The sequence below is a fragment of the Thrips palmi genome, unplaced genomic scaffold, assembly GCF_012932325.1.
Source record: "Thrips palmi isolate BJ-2018 unplaced genomic scaffold, TpBJ-2018v1 HiC_scaffold_5, whole genome shotgun sequence".
NCBI classification, from domain to species: domain Eukaryota; kingdom Metazoa; phylum Arthropoda; class Insecta; order Thysanoptera; family Thripidae; genus Thrips; species Thrips palmi.
Window position 1 is genome coordinate 10,998,847 of NW_023144632.1, and position 22,547 is coordinate 11,021,393.

Consider the following 22,547-nt stretch of genomic DNA (forward strand, 5'->3'; position numbering starts at 1 on the left):
ATTTACCGAAAGCTGATTTACTGCGCGGACTCGATAGCGCCCCGCGAGCAGCCGGCCGACCTGTGCAGCCCGGTGCAGCGCGACAACGCAAACACGGGCTTATCGCCGCCGGCCCCCGCCCGCCCCCCCGCCCGCCCCGCCCCGCCGGCCAGTCGTTCCAACCCCGCGTGTCGCGCCCCCGCGGCCCGCCACGGCTAAAGTGGTGCGCTATCTGCTACACACACCCGCGGGTATGGCCGGCCTGACAAAAAGTCGGTAGCCCCGCCTCTCGAACAGCGAACCCCGCACTCGTACCCGGAACGCTGGAACCAATCCAGCCCCAGCCAGTCGGCCGCGCTATCGCCGACAGCGAACGCCCTCGCGGATCGACCGCGTCTCGCGTCGCAGCGGGAGCGCGTCGCCTCGCCCCGCCCCGCCTCGCCCCGCGTCGGCAGTCGGGCGGTCGGGCCTCCACGCGGCGTGGTGCGCGAGTGACAGCGATTAACAGGATGAGTGGCTCCAGCAGACAATTAGCCACGCCCCGTAAAGAACGCCGCGGCGGGAGGCTTGCTCGGCTTGCCTCGCTCGCCCCGCCCGCCCTGCCCCCGGTATCTAAATCGCCATCGCGGCGGCCGTGCCGTGTCACGCCGCGCGGGGTTCGTCCAATCAAGCGATTTGCAGGGCTGCCACACATCGCCATCGCGTCGGCTATTTATTTCTTTCCTCTGCTGATCTGCCGCCCGTTTCCCGGCCACCGCGGCGCGCGAGGCAGCGGGCAATGCCACCTCGCCGAAAGTCCGGCTTCAAGCGTCCATTTGCACCTTTCCAATTCTATTCGCTCGTTTTGTTATGACAGCACGCTCGTGGCATGAACTGCGCCCACCTCAAGGCCTGGCCAGTGCGCGCCGTCGCCATGGTGACAGTTGTGACGTACCAGTGTGCCCGACGCGCAGCAACGCGCAGCATCGCGCCCAAACCCCGGCCGTCCTGCGTGGCTGCACACGAAAGGGACCGTCCCTCGGCCGGTTCCGAGTCCCAAACCCGCGTCGTGCCGAATGGCATGGCAGCGGCCAAAGCCGCGGCGGCGGCGCAGCGCTGTACCATTTTGATTTTGGTGAGGTGGCGGCCTTTCCCACAGGGCGGCGTGCGGCGTCGATGGCCGGGCGCGCCGGGCGCCGCGCGGGACGCCGAAACAGGGTCACCGTGACGTCACGCCGGCCTTGCACTTACACAATGGGACAAGTGCAATTAGGACGGGCGGCCGGCAGGGCGTGGCGCAGGGCGTGGCGCAGGGCGTGGCGCAGGGCGGCGACACGTTGACCCCCAGCGCGCCACAGCGACACAGCGCGCAGCAGTGCGCCGCACCATGCAGACACTAACGCAGTCCCGTTGGAATGAAATCAGAACACAGCCGCGGGCCGGCGACGGTATCGAGCCTGGCGCCCTGTAGGGGCTACAGTGTAGGGGCCCTGCAGTCGCCCTGCAGTCGCCCGGAGCGGCCCCGCCCCGCCCCGGGGCCCAGCCGCCTTGTAGGGCCGGCCACGCATGCGTGGGGGCGTGGCGGCCGAGCCTCGGGTCTACTCGGGCCGAGCCAGCCCAACAGTCTCAGTGTCCGGTTTCCGGGACGCAGCGGACCCGACCCCGCAGGGCACCGCAGGGGCTCCAGTACTGACGTCGCTCAGCTGTGCCGGCGTGCCTGTGCAGCCGCCCCCCTGTCCCCCTCGCCACTCCGGCCAGTGACCATTGTCTCGGGTCATTCCATATGCACACTGCGCGGCCCGGGCTGCGCCATGGCTGCGCCCGCTCGCCCGCCCGTTCGTTCCGGCCGGCCAGCTTAGTTCCGGGCAAGGCCGCGTGGAGGGTTTGGCCCCAAGGCCGACGCGGTGCTCGAAGGCTTGGCGTGCGGCACTGCTGCGAGTCCTTCAGGCCCTGGAAGGACCTCGGCCCTGCCGGTCTGCCACACATCAACCCGATTGGCGTGAGCGCGCTGCCGCCGCGCGCTGCGTGCTGGGATTGGAGCCCCCCGTGCCGCGCCTGCCGCGCCTGCCGCGCGGCCCCGTCGGGATGGTCATGAATATTCTATGCAGCCCTGGGCATCACACAGCCTGTCCTGCCGCGCCCACCAGACGGTATTGGACGGTGAGCCACGCGGAGCCACGCAAGTGAAGCCAAGCCAAGCCGCGAGCCGCAGCAGTCGCAGTCAGCCACGGCGATCGCGGCCGACGTCCAGCCGTCCAGCCCCGAGGCGGCAGGCGGCCATCTGGAGCGCCGGGGCCGAGGACGAGGACGCACAGGCAGTCGCGGAGTTACAAATAGTCCGCTGCGCCGCGAAAGCCCACTGCAAAACACGGAAAAACGCTTCCTGCTTCCACCTGGCTCGGGTCGAGACAGGAAAAGGCAGCAAGCCGCACTGGGACGTCGACGTGGGCCAGACCCGCCCCGCCGCCGCCTCCCGCCGGGCCCCGCCTTGCGCGCACATGTGCTCTGCACGTGAGGCCCAGCGGGGCCCAGCGGGGCCCAGCCCCCGGGGCATCTGCCGTGCTTCCAAGCATGCTTCCAAGCCAGGTCCCAGATTTAGAAAAGCCACACCTACGCGCCGAGGCTGGCCAAACGATACTGCAGCGCAGCGAGCCGCGGCCATGGACTCGGAGGTTCGAACGCCTCGGCTTGAACGGGTGGCGGCCTTATTGAGACTGCGGGGCGCTCGCCGCTCACTGCGGCTCTCTGGGCGCGGCTGAGCGGCGGCTCTGTTTCCAGCTCGCGGCACGTACAGCTGCAGTGCTGCAGCAAGGCGCAGGCCGCGGCCGCAGGCGGGGCCGGGGCCGGGGGCGGCCGTAAGTCGCGTAAGTCGCGGATCGTCCCGCGTCACGGCGCTGCCGGCGTTATCCGACACTACAAGGGCAGGGAACTGAGCCCCGCAGCCCCGCACTGCGAGTCGTTCTGGGGGAAAGAAGGACTGACGGCGAGACAAGCCACACGCGGACAGCGTTCCGGGCCCAGCAGGCACGCACCGGCGCTGCATCTGAGTGCATCGCGGGTGGACGACAGTGAAAACCAAAAACTCGGTCGGCGGCGGCCGCGTTCGAAGCCAGGGCCCAGGGCCGCGCGGGGCGCGGCGCGGCGCTCCAAAATGACGACACTTTGTCCGAGCCGTAATGAGATATCGTGAGAAAAGGCCTCGCCGCGCCCTGGGCCCCAGGCAGCCCCCGGCCGGCGGCCCAAGCGGGCCCAAGGCAGCCCAAGGCCGACGGCCGGGCCGCGAGATGATGATCACGTTATCACGAGAGTACACCGCCAGGCCGCCGGGCCAGCGCAGCCCGCAGCCCGGCGCCGCGCTCACTTCATCACGCCGAAGCAGACTCGCGGACCGCGAGCAACCGCGAGGCGAACACCCCGCCTGCCCCGCGCGCCCCGCGTTCTGCGCGGCCCGAACAATGACCGCTTCTTCTTCTGCTCCGGCCCGGTCCAGCCTGGTCCAGGTGGCGCCACCGCCGCACTCGCCGCGAGGAGCCCCCGCGCCCCCGCCCAGCGCGATAACGCGGCGGCAACGCGGCCGGGTCAGCGCGGCCGCCACTATCAAGCCGCTGCACCGCGGCAGCACCGCCAGCAACAACAACATTGTCAAGACCTCGAAGCGGGGCATGAAGACGCTGGCCGCGGCGGTGAAATGGCCAGAGACAGGGCGGCAATCAGCGGGCCAGGTCGGGTCATCCTGGCGGGACGCTCGTCCGTCGTCCGCCACTGGCTGCTCACTGCACTGTCATTAGCCGAACCACACACGATCAGCTGAACCCACTTTGCCCCCAAAAACTTAATCAAAAAGGCAAATGCCTGCCGAAACGACCTCCTTGGCTGCTGGCTGTCGCTTCGCACTCCGCGCCGCTCTGCCGCTCTGCACACTGTCATTAGCGCCTTGCCCGTCGGCCTTCCCGCCCCGCGGATTCATTCGCCGTGAATGGGGCTGCTGGGGCTGCGCGGCTGCGCCGGGTGCCGGTCCCGCCGGAGTGCAAACAAGCCATTGTACGCAGGTAGTGTCCACAGAGGGCGCCTGCCGCCGCAATCGCCACTCCCAGGGTGACCTAAACGCAGCCAGCTGCGCGCAGAAGGTGTGAAAAAGGGCGCGGGGCTCGGTGCTCGAACCCGGGCCGGGCAGGGCCGGCAGGGCCAGGTCGCCGCCGCGGTGGGCGTGTTTTCGTTGGCGCCGTCGTACAGTCTGACGCACTGGACGAAGCCTCGAATCGGATCGAGATCTCGCCGACGCTCCGACAGGCGCTTATTAAGATGGGAGGCACGCCAAGACGTCCTTGTTGGCGGCCCGAGCTCGGGCCCGAGGGCCTGCGCCGTTCTGGGCCTCCGTGGGCCTCGGCCGCCGAGTGGCGCGTCTCTTCTGCTTGACAATGACGGTCGCCATCGGGGCCTCGGGGCGGACGCGCTATCGGGTCCCTGTCGTGTCACCAAAGGGTTGGCGTGGCCTCCCGTGGCCAGTGTGCCGATAAATTAGAGTCGTGTCATGTGGCGGATTCGCGCCTGCACTGTACAACGCCGAAGACGCGGGTCGAATTACTCTGTGACCCCTTGACGACGTGCGCACTGCTCTCTCGATGATCGTAAAGACTTTCCACACGCTTGAAACCTTACGAAGTATTTTGAGCACTTGTTAGGTATACTTGGTGTACATTAAGAAGAATTTTCTTCTTTCTGCTCATTGCTTTGTGATGATAAGCTCTTTTCTTTGCAAGGCTTGGCATAGTTCGCAAGGTCGAGAGTGCAACAATGCGAAAGCCGATCGCGTTGGACTTGAAATGTTTGTCGGGGGGCAGATGCAGCAGGTGCAACGGGATCGAGGCGGCGACATCGCAAAACAAACACGAGAAAAGGAGAAAGAAATAAGAAATCTCAGACTGACCGGCCGGCCGGCTGAGGAGGCTGAGGCCGGTCGGGTACACACACAGTCACACACCAGCCAAGAGCGCTTGGCTCGGCTCGGCACGGCGCGGCTGCGCTCGGCTCGACTCGGCTCGGCTCGGCTCGCTCGGCCCTTGTACCGGTTTGGCTGAGGGGCCGACAGCCTCCGAGTGTGCGTGTGTGGGTACGTGTCGGTGTGTGTTGCTGTGTGGGCAGCCCATGGCAGCCCATGGCAGCCCATGGTCCCACACGTACCGCTCAAGCTGGACCAAGCCGGCGCTGCTCACTGGCTGTCCTGGCCAGGGCTTCCAGGGCCGCGAGCTCGCTGTGACGCCGCCGCCGTGACGTCGCTGCACTGGTGACAGCTCCGCGGGCTTTGCACCATGTGTACAGTGGCGCGCGTTTTCAATCGTCGCTCAGATCCTCCGGCCGCCCACGTCGCCGCGGCATCGCGCAGCATCGCGCACGGCAGCACCGCGGCAGCAACAAGATTTCCTCTGCATCTTCCAGACGTGACGTGGCCGCCGCCGCTCCCCCCGGCCTGGCGCGTGTGGGGAGGTTATTTTGGACCCCGCGCGCTGTCAGCGAGCCCCGAGCCCAGAGCCCCAAGCCCACGAAACACATAAACCGCCGCTACGCCGCCACTGGCGGCCGAGGCGAACTTGGCTGCAGAGAATTCGGTGGCGGGCTGGCGAGCTGGCAGGCTCCGGGAGGTAACTTTCCGCGGCGCACTTGCGTACTTGCTGCACTCGGCCTCCGCATCGTCGCCGCTGGTCCATTGCAGTCCATTGCCGCACAGCGCGCGGCGCAGCCACGCATCTCGGACGCCGCGACGCCGCGACGCACGTGTCGGGGAATGTCGCAGCGCTGAGTTGTGCGCCGCCGGCCCCGCCATGGAGGCCCCGCCGTGGAGGCCCCGCCATGCCCAAAGCGAGAAAAGGCGACTCTTTTTCTTGTTGGCTCTAATTCATATGGGTTAGGGCCGTCGCCGTCGTGCCGTCGTCGTGCCGGGAGGAGCGGCAGGGCATTCCTCGGTACACTGTTCACGTCACCGTCGTCACCGTCGCGACGCGGCTCAAGTCCTTGGCGTCCTCAACTGTCCAGGTATTCACATTCACACACACATGCATACACAGTCCGACTTTTAACAACACAGGTTTATTTTAGAGGGCCTTGCAATGATCGGCGCACTTGTCCTCTTCTCCATTTATCTTCTCCGTGGCAGATTTCGACGTGTCATTCAACTTGTACACACCACAACTCTTCATTTACTTCCTTTCTTTTTCGACGAGCCGCCGCGCCGCGCCGCGCCCGGCGGACATTCCCTCGCGTCGTCTGCTGCCAGAATGAAAGCGGTGGAGGGGGGAGCATGGGAGTCAACTCACCTTCATCTATGAGCCGTTCGACGTGAATGAAGACGTTCGGGAAGGCGGCGAGCTGTTTCCTGTCTTTGAGCAGTTGCGCCAAATAGTCGGCTATACTCTGCATGGTCGGATGACCCTGCTGGTCACTCATGGTGGCGATCTGCAGAGTTCCAAGCGGGCAGAGTCTAGTCCAGGCACCCCGTGGCGCGTCGACGCGTCACTGCAAGTCCCTGCAAGTCGCTGCACACGGCACTGCACTTCACTGCACACACTGCGAGACGAGTGCCCGTTGAACGCTAGCCAAAGTCAGGGCGGCGACTAACGACTAACGCGAGCTCAGCGAACGCAGACGGCGCATCGGGCGAGACCGGTCGGCGCTACTGAGCCTGAGTCTGAGTCTGGCTCAAGTCGCCAGAGCGCAGAGCACACTGGTTGGTCCTCTCCTCGTGGGCCGTGGGCGAGCCGGGCGCGGCGCGGCAGGGGGCAGAGAGGGGGCGGTAGGGGCAGGCGGGGCGCGCGGAGGGGGAATGCCTGGGCTGAGGAGGCGGCGGAGGGGAGGAGGCGGGCTGCGCAACCGCTGCAGGTCGGGCGTGGCGGAGCGCGGAGCGGTGCGGGCGGAGCGAGGGGAAAGGGGGCAAGTCCGAGAGCGGAGTAGACGGGGTGAGGGGCGGGTGGAGTCAGACACGACGAGGACGAGGGGGCGGGGGGCGGCGCGGGGGGCAGGACAGGCCCCCGTCCTGCCCGTCCTGCCATATAGGGCGCGCGTCGCCCGCCAGCGCCGCCCAAATCGCCTTTCCCCGATTCTCCTGGACTCCCTGGACGCCCTCCTTGAGGTGCATGGACTGCATTGACTGCAGTTGGCGCACCCCGCCCCGGCCGCCCTCTCAGCCTCTGCGCGACATCCCTGGCAGCGGACCGAGGCCGCGGCCGAGCCCCCCTCGCCGGCCGAACCGCGAGCGCCGCCGGCCCGTCACCCGGCACCCCCGGTCGCTGTGCGCGCGCCACCAAAAGAGACAAAATCTTTCCCAGTGACTCAGGCGACAGTTTTCGCACGCCGCAAGCCGTAGGCGCAGACGCAGTGGCCCTTGCGGCGGCGATGGGCGCCTGGGCGCGGTTTGGAGACGCATCTGTTTCCCTCATTTACTGGCTGGCGGTGGCGGGGCGCGGCGCGGCGCGCACGGCCGCACAGCGCACGGCCCCAGCATCATCATTTCTGGAGTGTCTGTCTGGCTACAGCATGCCTGCCTGGAAGGCCTGGAAGGCCTGGAAGGCGCGGCGGGGCGCGGCGAGGGGCGCGGCTGGCGGGGCCGAACGGAACGGCCGAACGGCCGAACACGGCGTACCTCCGTCCTGCTCCTCGGCGACGCCGTTCGCTTCGACTCGACTCCGCGCTCGGCGCTCGGCTCGGCGCCGTTCGGCCCGAGTCTTTGGACCGGGCAGCTGGCTCGGCTCGGCTCACGCCCCGGCTCGGGTCGGCTCGGCTCGGCCGCTGCCCGCACGACGGCGCGGCTGCGCGGCTCGTCTCGGCGGGTACGTAGGTGGCGTTGGCGTCGCCGTCACACGGGTAGGCCGCACCGCTGAGCTACGCCGTGGCTACGCCCCTGCCGCCTTAAAGTGCTCAAAGCTGAACCGCTGCCCGGTGGGGCGGGGCGGGGAGGGGGCACGCAAAGCGCGCGGCTTTACTCCCGCGATTCAAAATGCACATTACGGGGGGAATGAGGGAACACGCACATGATGCGGACGTGCGGGGGCAGCATGCTGCAGCAGCAGCGGCCGCGGCACCGCGGCGCCAACCACGACCACGACCGCGACGGCACGCACGGCACAGCATCTGGGCGTTCTTTACGATTGGGATGACACTGTAATTGAATATGAATGATTCTCCATCGCGTCCCCCGCGTCCCTCGCGATGCCTATCTGCCGCACATACCGGCGTGGACCCGCAGGCTGCAGGCTGCCGCAGTTCATGCCCCTCCCCGCCCTCGCCCTGCCTCCCTCGCTCCCGGCTCGCATGCATGTCCCGATGCATGTACCGTAGCCCGTAGGGGAAACGCGTTATAAAAATAAAAAGGTCCGAGAGACTTACGCGCACCGCCGCGCGTATTGCAGCTTACTGCAACTTAACTACAGCCAGCCCGGTTCAGGTCCCAATTAAAATTGCGGCGACATCGGCGGCGTGCCGGACTGCGCGCTCAAGACGCCGAACCACCGTCGCGGAGTCAGACCAGTGGCGGTTCTAAGGTTTCGGTTTGGGGAGGGAGGGAGATTGTGAGGAGTTTACCTTCCTTCGAGGGTATGTGTTGTGGGTTACCCCACCTGCCCACCAACCAGCAGGCTTTCTGGAGATGCTATTTTTAAGGGATTGGTGAAAATTGTCCTCAGTGCCACACAGCAGAATAAAAGACGGCGTGAGTCTTTGAACACTCGTGAAAGTCCGTGAAAACCTGTAACCAACTCCACTCCACCCATTTCCCCACCAATTTTTCTTTGGTCGCTTGCATTTTTGTTTTTTGCCGACGCCACCCCGCGCCCGCGCTACACACGTCACCCCGTCGCACCCCCTCTCCGCACGGGCAATGCACGGACGGGGGCCGGGACGGCGAGGGCATCCGGCCAGGGCCCGCCACCAGGTCCTCGGCGTCGTCCTCGGCGGTTAGGGACGGCCCCGCCTCGGTGTCCTCCGAGGTGTTTACGTTTCGTTTCATTTGTACCGAGTGCACGGCGGTGCGCGGTGCGCGACGACGCGGCGGTGCGAAGACCGTCGTCGGCCCGTCGGCCCGTCGTCCCGTCCACGAGGTGCGGCCCGGAGGCCGGCGGCGGAGCGGACGGAGCGGACGCACTCACACCTACGCACTTTCTCTCGATGTGGCCGTGGCCGGGCCGAGCGCCGCGCCGCGCCCGCCGCGCTATGTGCCCCGCCCTGCTCTGTTCGGGGGGCGCGGTGGAAGGGGGGAGGGGGCATCTTCCCACACTGTTTCTGTCCAGGCCAGCAGCTCCAGCGATTCCATTCAGCCTCCCAGCGACACGACGGCGGTGAATCCAAACACACCGCGTCCAAAATAAACAATCTGCAAAAAGTTTATTGCAGCCCAACGGTGGGTCGTCTTTACTATTACTCGTACAAACGCAATCATCTTCGTCTACTGGCCACCATTCCGAAAGTTTGTGACGAGCGCCTGCTAAAGCAATCGGTTCGGTTGTGCTTCGTGCACCGACAGACGAATCTTTCGTTCTGGGGCGTACAATCATCTCACGACAGACAATGTGTACTTCTGCTTGAACGCTCTAGTTTTACCGGCGTGCGAAGGAATATTAAATTACACTAAACTATGCCTTTTAAATGGGTACTGCGTTGACGTCAGTACGAGCGAGGTGGCACGGTCCAGCAGCCGATCAAAACTACTCAGATTGTGACGCTAAAGCTAAAGCAGCCATCACGCTATCCGCGGGCACGCGGCGACTGGTCACGCGAGTCGTCGCTCGGTCCGCCAGTCTCTAGTTCGGCACTCTCATTTTGGTGACGCACGAGAAGGCCGAATGATATGGTTTCGGACGGATGCGCATCTCTGGAACTGCATTCGAAGAGGAGAATCGCGTTGGGAAGCACAGTAAGTACTCACGGGTACGTAGTCCCGACGAGACCTGCTGAGCGCCCCTATGGACGGCGCGGCGAGGGAGCGCCGCGCGCTGGCGGAGTGCGTTGGGTTGCCTACCCGCCGGGCGGCCGCGCTCGGCCCGGCTCCTTGACTTGGCCGCCGCAGCGTCGCGGCGACGCACGGTGCACGGCGACGCTGCAGCCCTTTAGCGTCGTCCTTTATCGGCCGTGCGCATCGGGCTGAGGGCGGAGCAGGCGGAGCAGGCGGAGGCAGCAGGAAGCTCTGCGGCACCGGGGCGGGGCACTGCGGGGGGCGGCGGTGCAGTGGGGCGTGGCGGCGTGGCGGCGTGGCGGGCGGGGCGGGGCGCCGCGCCTAAGAATAGCGGACGAACCCCGGGCTAGAGGGAGTGTTTGCGATCAACGAAAACACCTCTCCTCTCCCAGGCCGACGCGGCCGACGTTCGGCGGGCAGACAGGAAATGTGGAAAAGTGCGGCCGCGATCCGCTGGGCCGACAAGAAGAGCGACGTCGTCGTGCTGCCCCCGGGAAGCGGGTCAAGCAGGTCGTCGGCGCCGTGGGGACCGCCGCCTGCACGGCCGGGCCGGGGCCGGGCCGGGGCGCAGCAGGTTCGCGGCCAGCGTCTCGCCTCCTCGTCCTGCTCGTCCTGCTCGCCCTCCTAGCCCTGCTCGTGCTCGCGGTGGTCGCGCCGGCCGGCAGGTACGGCTCACGCGGCGGTATAAATTGCGGGAAGGCACAAAAATAAAATACGCGGCGTGTTTTCATGTGACACTTGTTTCGGGAACGGAGCCAGCCCGTTTCAGAGACCGTGAATTACGTACCTCTGAATATACCTGGGAGGGTGGACGCCGGCGGAGGGAGGAGTGGGATTCGCGTGGTTTCCCATCACAGTCCCATCTTCCACCCCCTACCCTCTTTCTCTTTTCGTCTCTCGTTCGGCGGGGATCTAATAAGTGACAGGCTCACTGGCAAAACCGATCAACAAGACTATTGTTCGATTCCGCAACCGATTTGTGACCGACCCTCGGCTTGGGGAGGCGTGGGGTGCTATGGTCCTGGTTGTTGGTTGACGGCACGAGTGGGTGCTGCCGGCCGGTTGCATGCGGCACATCAAGCAGCCAGCACGAACTGATCCCGGCTGATCCCTCAAACGGCGGCCGGCTCGGCGTGCCTTTGAACGCGGGCGTCGTTCTAGTTCACTGAAAGACGTCCCCGTCTCCCTCCTCTCCTCCGGCCGCGGGGCACGGTGCGGCGGCGCGACACTTCTTGGCCGGCGGCACGGCAGGGAGGCAGGGACAGCCCCGACAGCTCCCCTCTGCGGCGCACTGCGGCGTCGAAGGACGAGGCGACGGCGGTGGAAGCGCGAAGCAGGCGAAGCGCAAGGGGAAGCTTTCTTTCCAAAAATAAGCCGAAACGCACCGAGACGGCCACGGCGCCACTGCCCGGCTTAGCAGGGAGTCTCGCGGTCCACGGTCCGTTGGCCGCTTCCAATTCAAATGGCTGCTTGGCTTTGGCGGCCCTCCGCGCCCCTCCCTTCTTGGACGCGGCGTGAAAATCCACCCACCAAAACCAATCTACCGCCAATTTTTGACTCGACCTTTCTCTTAAAGGAGACTGTCAAGTCGAGGGCGAGTGGGGAGTGGGTTGCTTGATTGGGCATTCCGGTGCGACCACAGACCGAGGACAACCCCAGAGCCAACGCAGTAGCCCGAGTACCGCCCCGGCTAGCCCCCCCCCCTCCCCCATTCCCCCATTCACACAAGCCGAGCTGACAAAGTGGATATATCAGCGCCGCGGCGCCGCGGTGGGGCCCTGCTGGCGGGGCTAGCCTCTAGGCACGCCAGGCCGGGCGCGACGGGCGTGAAGCGAAATGGCGGGACCACCACCGCGGCGGGCCCAGCAGGCCCAGCAGGCCCACGAGGCGCAAAGGGCCACCACGGCCTGGGCCCACCAGAGCTCGCTAGAGCCCACCCGCGACTGGCAGCCAAAAGGCGTGTGAGGAGGGAGGAGAGCGAATATTAAATGAAAACTACACTGCTGCAGGTCAGCCACAACACAGGCAAATGTGTCGCTTTGCCTATTTCCAAAAATTTTCCCATTCGCGTTGCTTGATTTTTAGTGGGATTGCTCGAATGAAAAGGGTGTGGATACCCTATCCTAGCGTATGTCAAAGCCGAACCACTCCCCATCTCCCTCCCAGCCTGTCTCAGGGCGAGCGTTTTGCAGGATCACCGTGTGCAACCAGGACTCCTTCTTTGATGCGGTCAGACGGTGCCGTCGCAAACAAGATTCTCGACGAACGGTTTAGCTTTCCTCGAAACTCGAACGCGTGACCCACAAGTTGAGCGTCTCTTCAAAAGTGGCGCGTCGCGGCCAAAGAGACCAGAGGCGGAGAGACCAGACCGCGGAGGGTCATTTGCCGGCAGAGTGACTCGCGCCCTTGTCAACCGGTGGAGTGGGGGAAGGGAAGGGTTATCGTCGTCGCAGAGGGATGCTCGCTGCTCGCCGAAACCGAGTTTATTTTCGATGTTTTACTGTCCGCCGTGCCCGCCGTTGCAGTCGGGTCGGGCCTGCACCAGTGTCCCGCCGAACCTCTCCCGTCACAACACGAAGGAGGCGCAGAGGCCAGACGAGGACAAGGCAGCCCAGTGCCGTACGGTAATTGTATTTTAGGTGTCTCTCCTGTAGACGGTGCGCTGTGTACAGCATAGCATGCTCGATACGAGCGTCTTGCGCACGACAACAGATTTAGGAAATCATGGAAAAATAAAGTTATTTTTTGTATAAAGTTTCGACCAGAAGTTATGCAGACCCTGCCGATGGGCGCCGAGTGCAGAAAGGAGCCAACATAAACATGACGAAATGGCCGTGTCACACTAAACGGGACCGGATTATACCGGAGAGGAGTGGCGGATGACGAGGTGTACCGAGGTGTACGATCAACATGCGATTACCGTAATGGCATGTCCGCGCCCACGAAGCGTGCAGAGTGCAGTGGAGTGCACGCACAGGCACGGCGCTCGCACGCATGTCGCGGTGCCGCCTTGGTCGCCGCCTTGGTCGCCGCCGGCCCTCGAAGCATGACACCTCGAGCGGTCCCGGCTCCAGCCCAACGACTTCCACACACAGGCAGGCCGTACCGTACCGCGTACCGCACGCCCTGCATTTCGCCTGCTACACTGAGCCGAGCGCCTCAAATACTTCGAGGTGGATCAAACATCAAAACGAGACAGAATTGGTTTGAGGGCAGCGCCGGGATCGGTGGCCGTTGCAGTCCAGGCGTGGTGACGCAGGCCGCGCCCCGTTCCGCCGCCGCGCCTCGCGCGTAAGCTCGCGCCTCCACGGCAGGGCCTCCTGGGCCCGGCCACACGGCCCGGCCCCTTTGGGGCGCCAGATTTATGTGGCGGAACCGAAACAACAGGGAGGGTCAGGGCAGCCCCAGGCCTGCGAATGGCGAGCGAGGAGGAAACTTGAAAATAGACGTCATGTTACAATGGGGGCGCGGCGGCGGCCGAGGAGGTGCCCAGTGGTGCCTGAACAGAATACAAACGAATACTCCCCGATGCGGGTTCACGGATTAACTTCGATCAATCATTCGGGATATTGTTTGGCGCCAGGGAACCAATTTTAAGCGCTCGGGAACCAAAGTTCGACAACGAGGAAATGCCCTTTGGGGGCCACTTTTCGTCGCGTGTAGGAGCGCGGACAAGCCGCGGATGCCTCCTCGTCTGGCGTTGCGCTCATCGCGTGGCGTCGCGGTGGGGTGATGCCAAGTCCGTCATATCGAGTCTTTTGTACACGCTCCGTGCTGGCGTGCCGGCGTGCCGGCTTGCTGGCGCTGGGTTGGCTTGCCTGGCTTGGCGCCGTGCGTAGGGGTGAGACAATGCGGTACGTACGTGCAGAGCGCGATTGTATCTGCGCGTTGCATGAGCAGGCCCCGCGAGCGGGCACGCACTCGCCGCCACACTAAAAAGAGGAGTATCGACGTGTCTCTGACACCACCCGGCCGTGTTTTCTTCGTTATGTTTGGACCATTCTGCCGACCTGCCTGCGGAGGGCGGGGGTGCCTCGGACCCCTGGCACTGGGTCAGGAACGGATCTTTATTCGCGGAGCGAGTTCGCAGGCGGACTATCGGCAGAGGTTTCGAGGTGTTCTGACAGCACCCGGCGCTGCTTCGTTGATGCTTGACGCAGCTTGACGCAGCTTGACGCAGGGCGGGTTGACGCAGGACTTGAGCACTTGAGCAGCTTGACGCAGCTTGACGCAGCTTGACGCAGCTTGACGCATTGACGCAGCTTGACGCAGCTTGACGCAGCTGACGCAGCTTGACGCAGCTTGACGCAGCTTGACGCAGCTTGACGCAGCTTGACGCAGCTTGACGCAGCTTGACGCAGCTTGACGCAGCTTGACGCAGCTTGACGCAGCTTGACGCAGCTTGACGCAGCTTGACGCAGCTTGACGCAGCTTGACGCAGCTTGACGCAGCTTGACGCAGCTTGACGCAGCTTGACGCAGCCGCGGGCGGAGAATCTTCGAGGCCGACGGCGGGCGCCGCAGCCTTGGAGTGGCGTCGAACGCCTGGGTGGGGCCAGTGGCCGGAGAGAGCTGGAGTGGAGGGTCATGGGCTGGAGGAACGCGGTCCGCCCACACTGGCCGCTGGCCGCTCCACGCGCTCGCAGCCCTTCAGCCTGTGGCGGCGGCGCAGGCTGGCCGCGCTGCAGCCGAGTGGTGGCGCTGCCTACCGCCCGGGCGCCGAGCTGCACCCAGCCACACCGAGCCCCGCAGCACTTCGCGCATGCTTCCCTCTTTATTTTGCCACTTGACCATCGGCGCGTCCACCCCCAGCCCCGCCAGGCCACGGCCAGGAGAAGACACGCATGGCGCAGCCCCGCAAAACAGAGGTGGTACCCGGCGGCGCTCCATTCATCCAAAAAGCCGTGGCTCAACACGATAAAGAAAATTTCAGCGAAAGAGGGCACCCCGGCGAACCGGCCCTCTTCCCCGCTGACTTGGTGAGCCAGTGGTTCCCCCATCTCATCACAGGAGCAACCTCAGAGTTAAACCGCAGTGGCCCCGTCATTGGTCACGTCATCTGTGATGTGGAGGAGTCCCCTCATAGTAGGCCAGGCTGCCACCTTTCCCAGTAGTCGGGTTTCGATCCCCGGCCCCCTTCCCACTCAGGGGCCATGCTACTGGTACTCAGGAGTCTGCGTCACCCTGCCCAGCAGCGGAACCACTGGGCTATGAGAGGCACGCCGGTAGGAGGCCGATTTTGTATACTTGAACCGCCTTCGTGCTATGTAAGCTTGGTAAAAACATTTGCGACCTGACGAGTATCGAACCCCGAACTCTGATGTCGGGGCCCGACGCCTCTCTGATCTCGGCCACCACAGCTCATGTGGGCTTGTGTGTGGAACGAAGTGCTTGAAGCCATGGGTTCGACCGCAGTGGTGAAGCCAGTAAAAAAGAGTGAGTCGCTGGGTTTCGATCGCCCGATCCAAGCGTCACACGCACGCCCTTTCCGCACTCGGCCACCACGCTCTGTATCCACACGTGCCGGGTGAGGCCAGAGTTTGAAACGCAGTGGGAACGCCAGTCAAAAACGGAAAACAAGTGTTAGGAGTCGATCGCGAGACCCGTGGGTAGAGCCCCATCGATGCCTTTTAGCTCATGGCGGCCACCATCCACTTGTCTTGGAATCGCGGCGCGGAACACAAAAACATAAAGTGACCGGCTCGAACCACACTGGAAATGCCACTAAAAATTCGCGGAAGTACGGAGAGTCGATCGACTGATCCAAATAGCGGGCGACGCTTCTACGATCTTGGCCGCTGAGGTCTGAGGGTCCAATAAAGAAACAAAACGGGCTTGAACAGTACTACTAGTAGTAATTCGGGATCGAATTCGGGTATCGAATTGACAGGAGTTTTGTGCAAATTGTCCCGCAGCCACGTCTCGATTACCAGAGAGTAAGCCACGGCTGTTTGGATCAATGGACGCTTCCGGCAACCCTGAGTCCGGTACTCTCCGGCGGACTTGCCCTACTGCGCCGGCTTGTCGCTGGCCGGGGTGCGGCGCTGCTGCGTGGCCGCGGCCGGCGGGGCTGGCGCTGGCGGTGCGGGAACAGGGGCGGCAGTTGTCTGGGTTGCAGGGGGCGGCTCGGGGTTGGCGGGCGGCGGGGCGGCAGGCGGCGCCGACGCGTAGACCGCGTACGCGGGCTCGTGGTACACGACGGTGGGCACAGGTATCGGGGCCGGCGCCGCCTGCCCGGGGTAGGCCACCGTCACCACGCCGTACCGGGGCGACCACCACCACCACCGCGCCGACGAGGACCCCGACCTGGTGGACGTCCAGTCGCGGTACGCGCGCCCCTGGGGCCCCTGGCCGGGGTCGGCCGCGCGCACGCACCACAGTGCGCACCACACGAGCGTGATCAGGGCCATGGACCTGCGGCACACACGGCCTCGTCTCAGGCATGACCCTGGGCCAAGGCCTGCGCGCCCTGAGTGCCGAAGCCGAAACGCAGACGGTGTACTCACGCGGCCACCACGGTGCCCGTGACGAGCCAGATGTCCTGAGTCCAGGGGACGTCCATGTCGCCGAGGAGACCGTCGCCGTCACGACCTCGTGAAGATTATCATTGCAGCAGGGGTGCAGCACGCTGCAGGAAGACGCGCTATCCGGGACTACATGTACCTCACCTACAAACGATAACGATCCTCCCAGAAACGTAGAAGCTGCATGGCCGAGCCCTTCCGGCACAGGAATGCCACTCGACGCCGTCCCATTCAACGAGGCGAAACACGCGCAAGTCCTGCAGGACCCTGCAGTGGCGGCCAACAATGGCCACCGCGCCGTAAAGGTTTGTTGGTTGTTAGGGAGGCATCCAACGCAATTCTGTCTGTCGGCGGGAGAAGTGAAGTAGCTTCACCACCATGGTGGCTCATTCTCACCATCCCCGCAGATACGACAACATTTTTCACTGAGAAAGTTATGCATTTTCTGACCGAGCCGCACCGCGCTGCGCCGTGCCGCGCGGAGTGTGGGCGCGCGTGCGCGTTGCGTTGTACGACGCTTTCCTGTTCAGCTCGGCTTCATAATTACAATACAATTACGACAGCAGCGGCCTACACTGCTGGGGCACAAAATCTCATTCAACGAACGTTACTGAAAGCAGATGGTACTCGTTTGGTTTTCTTATACGGGGTAGTATGGGCTCATTCCAAAGATAGTATTTAAAATTGTGTATGAAACAAAATACATAGACCCGAGCGAGCTGGCCGGTGTTGGTACTTTGGTACTAGCCGTGCCAAGGTATCATCTGCTTAAAAAATCCGATACTGGTAGTCGAACCCCGGCCTGAACTAATTCGACCGTACACAGGTGATAGGAACAAGCCTTCCGTCGCGTTTCACAACTGCTGCGGTAGCCGACAGGTTCGAGACGTGGGATTGGGTTACCGCAGGCCGGCGTTCGAATACCAGCGTCACAATAGTTTTTTCGACTTGCTATCCTAGGGGTGGTGGTTTGAGGCCATCAGAGCGGAGCCGTGTACAACAGGCCCACATGCCGGAGGTTCGACTCCTAACAAATATTTCCATTTAATTTTACTGCCTCACCCAGTGCGGTTTAAACCTGTGAACGTGAGCCCTCACTGAGTGTGGGACGTGGTGGTCCAGGGAGTAGAGGCGTCGGTTCGCAGTGCAAGGGTCGGCGGTTCGACTCCCGCAACTTCTTGCGAAATTTTGACCGGGTCGGTCGAGTCCTGTTGCGTCAAGAACCCACCTCACGCCGCTTTACATATCATCGGCTGTGGTAGCCGCGAGCGTAAAGTCGTGTGATCCTGATGGTGGGATCCGGGGATCGAATCCCACCATTAAGACTGGGGAGGGGGTGTGGCGTTCAAAATTTTTTCTCTTCCCTTTCAAATTTCTCGGTTAATACTGGTTTGGTTTTCTTATACGGGGTAGTATGGGCTCATTCCAAAGATAGCAATTAAAATTGTGTATGAAGCAAAATATATAGACCCGAGCGAGGTGGCCGGTGTTGGTACTTGCCCCATATGCCTGATGGGCAATGCGGGCGGCGTCCTCCCCCTATTCCAGCACAGCGCGTTGTTCCACACCAAGGCGGCTCACTTGCGACGCACGCGCCGACCTGGTGGGCGCGCGTGCATTGAGACGCGGGGTGTGCCTGCTGCGTGCCTTTACGGACGTTGTGACACGCCGACACGCGGCGCGCGCCACACGCCAAACTCATTTGCTTTTCACATTCCGCGCCCGAATGCAGCAGGCGGCAAGGCAGGGCCCTGCCCTGGGCCGTGGGCCGTGGGCCGTGCGCTGCTGCCTCGTCCGGCCCACGCGATATTTGGCCGTGCGGCGCAGCGGCGTGGCGTGTCAAGGCGCCAAGCCCGCCAAGCCCGCCCAGGCAAGGCACCCAAGGCACCGCCGGGGCACCGCCACCGCCGTGTGGGGACTGCGCGCAGGTTGGGCCCACCGGAGGTGTCTATCCCCGACATTGACACACCAGAGCGAGCTGCAGGGGAAGGGGGGGGGGGAGGGGCCACACGCACCTGGTAATGAAAACCTCCATTCCGGCCGACGTGGGCGAGCGCGCTGCGCGCTGGCACAGCCAAGGCAGACACGCGGCTGCGCTGGACACATTCTCCCTCGAGATGTTTTTTCCTTTTCCTCCTCGGCCTAGATTTTGCGCAGTCGGCTCGGCGCGGCTAGCGCAGCTCGGCGCCGAGGACTTCCCTGCCCGGGGGCAGCGTCCGCGGTCGCGATAAACACGCACGCCACCAAGGCACCCGCCGGGCACTCGAAGAATGGACAATGGTTGCATTGATGGGCCTCGGCGCCTCGGCCGCCGAGAATTCTCCTAAGAGAACTGATCGATCGAGAGAGCGAGCGACTTGCGTCTGATGCGGGCACGGCATGATGGCATGGCCATGGCGCCGGCCGGCCGCGATTCGAAATGCCAACACCTGCTCGACGCGGCGCCGCGGCGCTCGTCTCGCCCACGCACCCCGACGCTCCGGACGAAACGAGGTCGGACAAACGACGCAGGCTCGCGTCGTCCACCGCGGCAGTGTGATCCGGACGCCGCGCTGCGCTCGCGGCTCGCGGTGGCGCGGCCAGTGACCCAAACCCCAAGAGGAGAGCGTCGGGCTTTGGATTTGACTCAGCGCGGACCCGGCCTGATGTCGGTAGGCCCGGCAACCCGCCCTCCCACACCAAACAAGGCTGGGCCTGGCTGCGCCCAGGCCGGGTTGGAGTTGAACCTCACCCACACGTTTTCGAGCGGCGGCCAAAATTCACTGGACGCGCCCGCCGCTCTGCTCGGCCTCCCCACACCACCACCGCCGCCACCACACCGTGAGGGCCGTTCCAAGTTGTAAACAATCTCCCCAGAAGGCGAGGGGGCGAAAAATGACGGCCGTTTTGGTGCGCGTCGGGCGGGGTATTCGAACCCTCGGAGATGGAGGCAAATGCCTTGCCGTGCGAACGACTCGGAACGACTCCGAGACGCTAATCACCCTGCGTCCGATTGGATGCATGGTCGCTGGACGCTGGACACCGCGCCGCCGCGCTGGACGCGTTGCGCAAAGGCCCCACTGCCACTCGGGGCACTCGGAGTGACGCCGGTGTCTTGACCAGCTGTTTCCGGCGAGAGCGTGTGGGCGTGCTGGCGAGCAGGCGAGCTGGCGTCAGGTGGTGCTGCCGGCCTCGGCGACGTCTCGCTTGCTGCAATAGTGTTCCCGGTCCAGCAGCAGCAGCGAGCGCCTGGGAGGAGGGCTGCCCCGCGGAACGGCGGCGCGCCGCGTGAGCCAGCCTACCCACGTGGGGGCCGGGAAAATCGGTCTGAATCGGCGTGGGTGCAGCGGCAAAGGCTGCGCGTTTAATTTCTGGCTTTGTTATTCAAATGAGTATACCGCGGGGCGAGACCGAGGGCGAGACCTTTCGGAGCTGGTCGGTTCGGTGGCCCCATCGGGTGCGCCGTCCTGGACCGCCGTCCTGGTGGCCGCCGTCCTGGACCGCCGTGGCGGAGGGCCGCGTCGTCGCGGGGCGGCGGGCGGGGATCGGCGGAGACCGACCGCGCGGACGGCGAGCGAGAGCGGCGCGAGGCGCGGCAGTAGGCGTGAGCGACTCGCGGCCCCAGTGGGGCCTGGTGGGGCCTGGTGGGGCCCCACGCCCACTCGCCACGCCACCATGCCGCCGCGCCTATTATTCACCTGACTGCCATCCGCGCCAATAAGGTGAATGGAGAGGCCAGGCGGCCAGGCGGCCAGCACGGCGTGGGCCGCAGCCCGCCGCCCCAATGGAGGCGCGCGGCCCCCAAGCCCCAAGCAGCAGCAAGCAGCACCAAGCGACAATGGAGAATGGAGGCCCCGCTGCCGCGGCGGCGGCGCAAGCGGCGCAAGCATTAGGCGGCGTGGTGCACTTGTTGGAGTGCGCTCGTCCTGATCACCCACATTTGCCCCGGGCCGTCCCGTCCCGTCCCGTCGGGCACAAGAGGCGCGAGCGGCTCAGGCGGGCGCCTCGCTTCGCGGCGTGGCCACGTCGCCGTCGCCCCCGAAATAAGAGGAACACTAAAACGGCCGTAAAGGCGGCCGGGGCGAGGGGCGAGACAAGGCGCCGACGCGGACCTGCCGGACCCACCGGACCCCACGTAACCGTCCCGCGGCCCGGGCACGCCGCCGGCCGATTATCTCTCTCCGCCGTGTTGTTGTTGTGTCGTCTGCAATCGGTTCGATGTGTCCACTCCACTGCGAGCCGCCAGGCCGCGAGGCCCTGAGGACGGGGTGGGTGGAGGAGGAGGCACCGTGCCGCCGTGCCGTCAGCAGCGGGCCCGGCCGGGCCGTCCGCCCATGTAAGACAAGGAGCACGCGCCGAGGGGCGCCCCCCCCCTCACCTTTGCCCCTCTCCGGAGCCACGAGCTCGCGGGGCCGCTGGATCGGCGAGTGGCGCGGAGGCGGCGGCGATTACCTGCAGCCCGTTGGCGCCCACGCGACGTCCACGCCGACCCCCTTCCCCAGCCCGCCAGCCCGCCAGGAGGCTGTCCCGGGGCAGGCCGCGGAGGACATGCAGCTTCTAGCATCCCCACAGTGGCCTCCAGTCGGCCTCCTGCTCGACACACACACGCAGGCAGGCACATATGCAAAACGGGTTTGATTTACGGCCTCAGCACAATTTTGGTCGCTGCCCCAGACGTGCCAATCCACACGCCAATGTCGTGTCGCTACAGTACTCCACAGCACGGCAACAACAAAGTCGCCCATCATGACGCCCTTGTACGACTCTCTCTCTCTCTCCCCCCTCTGTGTGTGTGTGTGTGTGTGTGTGTGTGTGGTGTGTGTGTGTGTGTGTGTGTGTGTGTGTGAATGAGTGTGCGTGCGTCAATGCTTGTGTGCGCTTGTGCGCACGTGTATGCGCGCGTGTGTGGGTGCAGGCTATTTTCCTGCGCCGTGCGCGCCGCTCGTCTGTGCCCAAAGTAAGGCCGTCCCGTTCGCCAGGTGCGCCGATAGAGGCGCGCAGCGCGCAGCCGTCGCGCGGCGGGGTGCCGCGGTGCCGAGAGGTGGCGGTGGTCGACCGATTTGCGCGAAAAATCGGGGAAAGCCTGCTGCGGTGCCGCCCCCTTGCCCCTTCCGCCCTCTCCGCGTCCTCTGGCCCCCGGCCCCGCGGCCTCATCAGCGCCCCGCCCACCGGGACAATGCTCGGCCGTGCTCGGCGCGGCCGCCTCTGCAGGTGGCCGCCGAGGTGGCCGCTGCACACCGCTGCATGGCTGCATGTGGCGCCGCGCGGTCCTCAGCCTCGCCGCGCCTCGCCGCGCCTCGCCGCGCCTCGCCGCCAACAAGCAGGCAGTGGGTTGACATGGCCGAGCCATACTGCACTCATGGACACAGGCTGGAAGTTTTGGTAGTATAGTTTAGGCAGGAAAATGATCTCCGGCGTAACTGCTTTTAGCAAAAAGTGCTCTAGGGCAGAGAAAATGCTTTGGGCAGAAGAAAATGCTTTCTGCTGAAAGGAGCCCTTGGCGCTGTTTGGAAATTGTTGAGCGTGTGGGAGGCCAAGCAACCGAGCGGGCCGAGGAAGGCAACAACGTTACCGACGGGTGCGGCCCTGTCTTGCCCTGGAAAGCCTGGAATCCATAATGCGCAGAATGAACCAACTGACCGGTGGCCGATGGCATGGCCGATGGAACCTCTCTCCGCTTCCAATCAGGCCGCCTTGCCGGGCCTTGCCGGGCCCCGCTTCATTACGGGGCGCTCCCATCCCGCATCTCGCCCACCCGTTTCTGTCTCTTTCGCACCCCAGCGGAACACCCCACGAGTGCGAGAGAGCACAGTTCGGTATAAGCCCAGTCCATCAGAGCCCTAATACGCTGCTACCGCGGCCGGGTCATGTGCGTTAGCGGGGCAGTCTGCGCCACGGACGAGGGAGAAGGTGGCAGGCCAATCTCAAAACACCTTTATCCGAGGGGAGTGACGAGAAGTTTCATATGTACCTCATATGAGTAACTGTAGTCGCCACCGCGAGAAAAGCACCCAACGCGCAATTGTGAAGTCGGAATGCCGCTCGAAAATTGCGTAAACAGCGGGGTATCTGTCCTTGGCTCAAAAGCATGGCAGATCGACGCCTTACGCTGCGGACACCGTGGCGTGGCTTGGCGTCGCCAGTCGCCAT

The 22,547-nt window shown here is 64.5% G+C and overlaps 1 protein-coding gene across 6 annotated transcripts in view; it reads right to left on the bottom strand.

Moving 5' to 3' along the window:
• The window catches only part of LOC117650326 (protein held out wings), a 40,258-nt gene extending 33,859 nt beyond the window's left edge, over positions 1–6,399 (bottom strand). For all 6 annotated transcript variants that reach the window (XR_004588028.1, XM_034393679.1, XM_034393677.1 and 3 more), the window contains exon 1: positions 6,270–6,399. Coding sequence is in view for 5 of the 6 variants with exons in the window: in XM_034393679.1 (XP_034249570.1) it covers positions 6,270–6,399 (130 nt within the window). In the remaining variant the exon portion in view is untranslated. The remainder of the gene's footprint in view (positions 1–6,269) is intronic.
• Between the last annotated feature and the right edge of the window lie 16,148 nt (positions 6,400–22,547).